Raw genomic sequence first — 8,135 nt, 5'->3', positions numbered from 1 at the left:
TCTCTCTCTCTCTCTCTCTCTCTCTCTCTCTCTCTTTTCCTTTCCCTTTCTCTTTCCCTCCCTGCCTCCATCCCTCTTCCCTCCCTCCTCTCCGCTCTCTGACTTTGTCGATCACTGATCCAATGGTATGCTTACTTACCCCGCCCCATCCGTCTCTCTCCCTCCTCTCTCCGTCTCCTTCATCGCACTTCTTCGCTCCCCCGGCCCTCTCCCTCCCTCCCTCGATTTCCTCCCCTTCCCTCCACTCCCTCCCTTTCCCTCCTCTCCCCTCCACTCCAATCCCCTCTTGGTACTGAAAAAAGTACTGGCTAGTGGCTTCCAGGGGCGGAGAATTGTCATAACCCCAGGGGGTGCTTTTCTAGCACCTGGCGAATAGAATCGTCGAATTCTTGCGTAGAAACGCACATATTGGTTCGTTTTTCAGCAGCATCACTCTCCTCGCGACTTACGCAAAACAGTTTGTGTCGCAGACGTAATTTAAGCACCCCTGGAGCACTATTATATGATGACTTTTGAATTTCAGGGGGTGCTCCAGCACCCCCAAAACCCCTAATTCTCCACCCCTGGTGGCTTCTTCCCCGCCCGCGCCGCAGATACATATACGTTTTTATGTCCCAGTTCAAGACGCTATACGTATATTGGTACGCTCGTAATACTAAACATGATCGCTATTTTTCAGTATTTTGTGGAATTCTGTAACTAACCTATCCCAAATCTGAGTGACTCGCCTCGAGCCTTCCCCGCCTTCCTCCCTCTGCACCCCCCCCCCCCCTCCGGGACCCATCACTCACGGTCGGTAATGTTTTCAGTGCTAAAGATATAATTATGCCTGCTCTGTTTCCGTCTCCGTCTTCCCTCTCTGCCTTTGTCTCTGTATCTGTCTCGTCTCGGATTCCATCCCCATGTCCGTCCCAGTTCCCGTCCCAGCTCCCATTCCCGCTCCCGCTCCCGCTCTCTTTTTCCGTCCCCGTCTTCATCCCCCTCCCGCTGACCGCTTCATCTCCGTCTCCGCCTCTGTCTTTGTCTCGTCTCTGTCTCTGTCTCTGTCTCTGTATCTGTCTGGTCTCCGATTCCGTCGCCGTCTCCGTCCCCGTTCCCGCGCTCCCGCTCCCGCTCTCTTTGTCTCCGTCTCCGTCCCCGCTCCTGCTGGCCGCTACATCTCCGTCTCCGTCTTCGTCTCCGTCCTGTCCCCGTGCCCTTCCCTGTGCCCTTCCCCGTCCCCACTAAACATAATCGATAATCTTGTCAGTATTTTGTGGAATTCTGTAACCAACCTATCCCAAATCTGGGTACCTCGCCCCCCCCCCCGCCCGCCACTCAGGATCGGTAATGTAGTTATTCGTAGCGGCCGAGTGCTGCAACTAAGCTGTAAGTGCATTTTAAAAACATCTTTCGGCTCCATCCTCTGTACTTGTTCTCTCACCGACTCAATCATTTGCTCACTTACCCTTCCTTCCCTCCCTCCATCATTTCTTCATCCATCCATCCACCATTTACCTATCCCCCCCCCCTTCCCATGTCTGTATCATGCCGCATTCCCGCTGTCCGGCAGCGGCCGCTCTGACGGCACCGCAGTTACCGCACCAACCCCTCCGCCCGCTCGCCCCATACTGCTCCGCCGCTGCGCCGGCCGGCGGCCGGTCGGTCACGTGGGGATCGCAGCGACCTCTACGGGGTCGCGACCCTGGCGGCCGGGTACTGCAACTAAAGATGTGCATTTTAAAAACGTGCCGGGCTGGAATTGAACCAGCGACCCATCCCATGGAAGTTTACCACTCTATCAACTGACCTACCAAGGACGCACGGAACGACGCTTTGAATAGGCCATGGTAGTCTGCACGGCTTGATGACATGGTCTGGTGCGTATTGCGGCGTTTTACGGCGAAGTGGTTGGGAGCAAATTTGGTTTTAAATGAAGGTTATACGCCATGTTTCTTGACCAATTTTTCAGAACAAGAGGGCAAAAGCAAGACAGGCCGCTGGAATTGGTTGTCCAGCGGTGACATAAACGTTTTATGATCGGCGATCGCCGGTCGTGTGAGCTGACGTCACGCAGACAGTCAGCGCCATCTCTGGAGCGTCGGGCGACATAGTCGAGGGGCCGAGTTTGGCTATTTGGGGGGTGCAAATGCGATTAAAATGTGCCGCGCACATAGCCACGATCGAGAGCTGTCGATTGGTGTTTGAATCGTGTCTGTAGGTGGTGTGGTTTGGGCGGTTATCCCAAAAAACTGAAACGCTTCACGTATTATTTATTGTCGATAACTCTTAGATGTATTTCTGGATTTTCGGCAAGTCCAATTACATAATATAAAACTGGCGCTTTATGTTCTAACTGGTGTGTGAGTGACCGCTAACAGAAAATGCTGATCAACGAAGCCAATGGAATTAGATTATAAGTGAGCATGAACCTTACTTACGGTTAATTCACATGATGGTGAAAACCCTGAACACGTGATTCACATGACGGTGAAAACCCTGAACACAATATTTCATACGCGAGCTGTTGACATTACTAATAAAATGACGTCTTCTTCTGGAAATGTAAAAATTTGATATTTATTCTTTGTTTGAGAGCACGTTTTTAACTGTATAGCATTATTATTTATTATTTTTAACTTGTATGGCTGTTTATAGTGACACAAAACAATTAATTGCCACTTCTTTGCTATTGACGTCATCAAAAACTCAAGTAAAATTTTGATTGAAAGGGGCAATTGTGGCTCGCACGTCCTTGGGGATTTGAGCGAAGATCATTATTTGGAAAAATCAAAATAGATGAATGTTTTTCTTTCTTCGATGCTCACTAGTGTTTTGATGCCTTGCATATCAAATTAGTTTGAGACTTGCTCAGAAGGCTGCTTCAAGCCTGGCATATCACACCCCAGAAAATATGCAAGGTAAGAAAGAAGCAAGAGTTTTGACTAGACAATCACTGTTTGACAGTCCATCAACTTCAGTTTCATTTTCCATACCTACCTAACATTGATAATGAAAAGCATCAGGGTCTGTTGTTCTGTCCCACAACCATGCTTCAGGATTTGGCATTAGATGTCTACACTGCTAGTGCTTCTATTCTGGTTCGTTGTTTATGTATTCTGTTGATGTAGGTACCTACCTACCCATCTTTCTTAACCCCTTGCAAGGGCTTGTGTAGGCATGCGTTGCGCATCAGGCTTCAGGCCTTTGGCCTAAAGCCAGATACACAACCGCTTAACCTATGATGCTTCATGAGCTTGGGAATCTATAGCCCACTAAAAACAACTTATTATATACTATTTGGTTGCATTTCATTGAAAGTATGCCCGGCCGGCTGACGGCTGGCTGCCCACAGTTTGCCACGGCTATGGGCGGCTGTGGCTGTGGAGCCACGGCTGCGGGGCGGCTAGGCTGTGGAAAATTGCAGCCGTGCAGAACTCTACAGCCCGGCCTCGATCGCAAAAGGCGCCCTTTGCCAAGTGGTGAGGAGAGTTGTCAAGATAGCGACAAGGAAACGGCACCAATTAATCCGCATACTGACTCGAATTCTTACCAAGGTAGATAATAAGAGGTCCCACATCATGATTCACCGTTACCCGCCCTTTAGCTTGGTTTTACTTCCCTTCAAACTGGAAAAGACAATGAAATTGACGGGAAAACAACCAGTCCACCACCTTTGGCTTCAGGCCAGGGCGTGTCCACTGGTCGAAGGAAGACACGAATGAGGTGACCTGGTCGGATGGGAAGCTGTTCGAGCTGCGATACCCGTTGAACCGTCAAATCGGCCATGTGTGGGCTGCCAGCAGCTCGAATGTGCCGGCCGTCGCCGGCGTCAAACATCCGGCCAAAATCCAGACCTGGAGCATGTTCAGCTGCTGTGTAATATTCAAGCTGTTCATGACGACACAGAAAACCACTATCAGTGACGAGTATTACCGGCGCAACATCCTGGCTAGCGATTGGTTGGAGCCACTCAACCAGACGGCACAGGATGGCTCGGTTTCTGAACGTGTACCGATACCTGATTCAAGCCGCGCAGTCTTCATACGGGGCGGCGCACCACCTTCAAGTCCCTAGCAGAATGAGAAGTGATGCCGAGAGGACCTTTTTGTTCTTCTGGGCTAAAGGGCTATGGCTTGGAAATAGTTCCCATGCAATTCCGTCGATATATTATGGACTATTGTCCATCAGGAGATGAATGAGGGGACACCCGCCACCAGCGCCGCCCAACTGCGGGCACAGGTTAGTAAGGCGCTACTCTATATGAAACCCACTGTGCTGGAAAATCCAGTGGCTGGAATGCTCCAAAAATGTGTACCTGCGCTCTTATGAAAGGTGGCTATATAATAATTCAAAAGGGAAAATATAAGAATGTCTTGCTTCTTAATTACAGCGCGAAGAAAGATGTCCGGATAATTTCGTTACACCCTGTATGCCACGGCGCAGTCACTAACTAACCCCGACCGGCCCACCGCCCAGTACTGATCATCAGCATACGGTTCTCACCCACCACCACCCATCCCGTGGCCGGCTCTCACCACACGACCCCGGGAAGGCTCTCACCTGTCCAAACGAGCCCTTGCCGATGAGCGAGTCGATCTCGTATCTATCGGCGAACTTCTCGCCGGCTCGGATGATGTAGTCGTTGTTGGCGTCGTCACAGCCGTCATTGTAGAGCCGGCGCTCCTTCCTGTGGCCTCCCTCCTCGCGCTGGCTCTGTTGACGCCGCTTCTTGGTGTAGTACACCTGATTGGTGACAGATGGCAGCACGTTACCAACAGCCTGCGGGGAGGGGCGGGCAGGGGCAGGGGCCGGGCGGCGCGCCGCGCGTTTGTACCGTCAGACACCGGCACTCGGCAGCACCTGTGAGGTAATCACGGTGGTGACGCGGGCCTATTTAGATGATATAACGGGCATGAGTTATGAGCTGCGAGAAAGCATGATAAATGACGAAGCGATGCAGGTAGCGGTTAACTGTCCACAACCACTAAAACCTGGCATTTATCACAGCTGAAGCGATGATGAATGATGGGCGGAATGCAGTAGAAGCGATACACAAAGACTGCAAGCGAAGCACAGGGATTATTGCAACGGAAAAGCAATAAGCAGCATTTGCAATATCATTCATTAGGTAAAAGCGAAGCATAGTAAGCATGGCATCCCATAACTTGCACCCCGGAATTAAGGACATGCCACAATTCCATCAAAAGCGCGTTTTCTCATTTCACATTTCAACTGAACGTTCCCCATCCCCAATCCAAAGTTGCATTGCACAGGCCAATATGAAATACTGCGGTATTCTGCAGTTTCGTCGAATCCAAGCCCACCTCACTACACCGGTGCGGTCGTGCCGCGTACCGCCCCTTCCTACGAGCAGTTGATGGCCCTACCAGACCTCAAGCCCGGCCGGATTCCTCTGATCTCACACTCGCCATGCCAGTCTCACCGCTAACCCTACGTGCCTCATCTCTGAGCTCACAGCTTCCTTGAGCTTAGCAGAGCTCGGCGGAGCTTTGGCCGTTTTCCGGGCCGAAATCCGACCAGCTCGGCCAGTCACACCAGAGACGCTGTCCGTCCGTCCATCGGTCGGTCGGCGTCCGCGGCCGTGTGGCTTGTGTAACGGTTGTCGCTGGGCCGGTTCGCCTCCATCTCTCACCCAGAGGAGCCTCACAGTGGCCGGCGTGGGGCTGCCCGGACGGGCCCCTCGTTGTCGGAGCGGCATCAGCCGACTGACCCGGCTGTCACCGGCCGGAGGACAGTACAGAGCTGCGGCGGCAGGCCGACCGGACCGTCACCGACCGGAGGTCACCGACCCGAGGTCACTGGGCAGTCGACCGGAGGTCAGCACCGAGCCACAGCGACCGACCGGGCTGTCAACGACCGGAAGATGCTAGACAGCATCGAGCCTCGGCGGTGAACCGGGCTGTCACCCGCCGGAGGACAGTATCGAGCCACAGCGGCGGCAGACCGACCGGACCGTCACCGGCCGGAGGTCACCGACCCGAGGACACTGGTCAGTACCAACCTGCGGCGGTGAACATCGCCGAGCTGCCATCCTCACCCCAAAACTGATCAGCGGTCAGTGATTATGGTCACCGATCGGCGGACAGTGGACATAAACAAACGAAAGAACCGAGTTGCCGCCCCTCCCACGCAACTGGTCAGTGGTCACCGATCAATGGTCATTGGTCATGTCTGTCACCGCCCAGTAGATGCAGAACCGAGCCACGGCGACCTCGGGTCGGGTCGGGTCACGCCGTGCCGCTGTCCTACCGGACCCACTCCGACCGTGGGAATATCAGCGGCGCCGCCGGAGTAGCGCCGCTGGTCACGGTACCGCCAGCTCGCTCACGACATGGGTCAGTTCGTGGTGGGCTTCAGCGTACCGTACGGTCACGACAGGGCCAAGCCGCAAGCGTCGCCGACCGACCGCACAGATACGCTCACAGACAGCTCGGCAGGCTCGGGGCTGAACTCCGCGGCTGCTGATCACACTCGTTGACGTCATAGGTCATTGACAGTGTATCAATTGGTCCGGTCCGCGCCTTACCAACTAACCACTCGACGGGGTCACTGATGAAGGATCAGCAAAACCCTGGGTCAGTTGGCAATATTCCGCACCGCAGCCGGCGCTAGTGTTTTGATAGCTTCAACAGATGTAAAAATGTGTTAAATACGCGCTACGATCAGCTAGCCAGCCCTTGAGCCCGCCACGAATGCAGTTATGCCTCAACATTCCTTCGCAACCAGTCCCAACCAGAAGGTTTGCAAAAAAAAAATCCCTAAAGCAATTCGCATACGCGTACCACGCTGCGGGCTTCCTCGTCTGACAGCCGGCGCGGTAGTAAGCTCGGTACCGGTTGGCTATTTCTGACCAGCATTTCCCAGGAAGCGGGACCGCACTCCGCACCTGTCTGCACGTCTCCATACATAGCCCGGGCAGCGCTTATCGAACAGCACTGCGGATCCGAAGGTTGGGACTTTAATTGTGAAAAACCGCCCGCCCGCCGCAAAACGCAAAACCGCAAAACGCGCAAACCGCACGCCCAAAACGCCAACGCAAACTTCGCAAAAAAACAATCGCCCGCGCGCCGAAAACCGCACAAAAAAACGCAAAAACGCCGCCAAACACCGCCCGTCCGCCGCAAAACGCAAACACCGCAAAAAACGCAAACCACGCCGCCGCAAAAAAAAACCGCATCGCCCGCCGCCAACCGCGAAACGCCGCAAAAAAAACGGCCGCCCGCCGCAAACCACAAAACGCCGCAAAAAACGGCCGCCCGCCGCAAACCGCAAAACGCCACAAAAAAACGGCCGCTCGCCGCAAACCGCCGCTAAAACGGCCGCCCGCCGCCAAACGCAAACAGCAAAAACACCCGCATCGCCCGCCCGCCCGCTGCCAAACACAAAAACCGCAAAAAACGCAAACACCGCCGCAAAAAACGCCCGCAACGCACGCACGCCCGCCGCCAACCGCAAAACGCCGCAAAAACGGCCGCCCGCCGCCAAACGCAAACACCGCCAAAAACGCAAAAACGGCCGCCCGCCGTCAAACGCAAACACCGAAAAAACGCAAACGCCGCCGCAAAAAACGCCCGCCGTAGGCAAAACGCAAACACTGACGCATTAAGACAAATATGGCGTCCTGCGGCAAATGTGGTGCATTCATATCTGCCGTATAAGCAGCCATCCCTTAATTACAGCGCATCCTAATCGTCCAATGTTCGACAAAGTTACGCACATTCTGCGCTTTGCGGCAAAAATGGCGCTTTGAGACAAACGTGGCGCACTGCAACAAACATGGCGCATTCGTTCATGTCGCTTAACAATTCATCCACCCACCAAATTCTAGCCCAATCGGACTTAAACTGAAAAAGTTATGTACATTTGAATATTTCACTATAAAATATCTCCGCAACGGAGGTGCCCATCTTCGCACGTGTGCCACGTGACCACTGGTGGTGTAAGCAGGACTTGTCCCCTCACTGATTGCACCATTTCAGGCTTCTTAACTGGTGCAGTTTACGTGCTCTAAGGCCACAAATCGGACAACACACGATAATCTGGGAGGTACGTGACTCAAACACGTGGCCACTTGGCACGTGCCGGACCTCTGATAGCTTCACCGTTCACGCCACGTGATGACCCATCGACGT

General features: G+C 53.5%; 1 protein-coding gene across 1 annotated transcript in view; it reads right to left on the bottom strand.

Moving 5' to 3' along the window:
- Positions 1-4,542: 4,542 nt before the first annotated feature.
- The window catches only part of LOC122375877 (serine/threonine-protein kinase minibrain-like), a gene marked incomplete at its 3' end in the record, with an annotated part of 62,235 nt that continues 58,642 nt past the window's right edge, over positions 4,543-8,135 (bottom strand). Inside the window, exon 4 of the mRNA XM_043355452.1 lies at positions 4,543-4,761. Within this exon, the coding sequence (XP_043211387.1) occupies positions 4,543-4,761 (219 nt within the window). The remainder of the gene's footprint in view (positions 4,762-8,135) is intronic.

The sequence above is a fragment of the Amphibalanus amphitrite genome, unplaced genomic scaffold (genome assembly GCF_019059575.1).
Source record: "Amphibalanus amphitrite isolate SeventyFive unplaced genomic scaffold, NRLGWU_Aamphi_draft 001945F_arrow, whole genome shotgun sequence".
NCBI lineage: Eukaryota > Metazoa > Arthropoda > Thecostraca > Balanomorpha > Balanidae > Amphibalanus > Amphibalanus amphitrite.
Note: the sequence above shows the minus strand (reverse complement) of the source record. Positions and strands in the feature narration are given on the sequence as shown.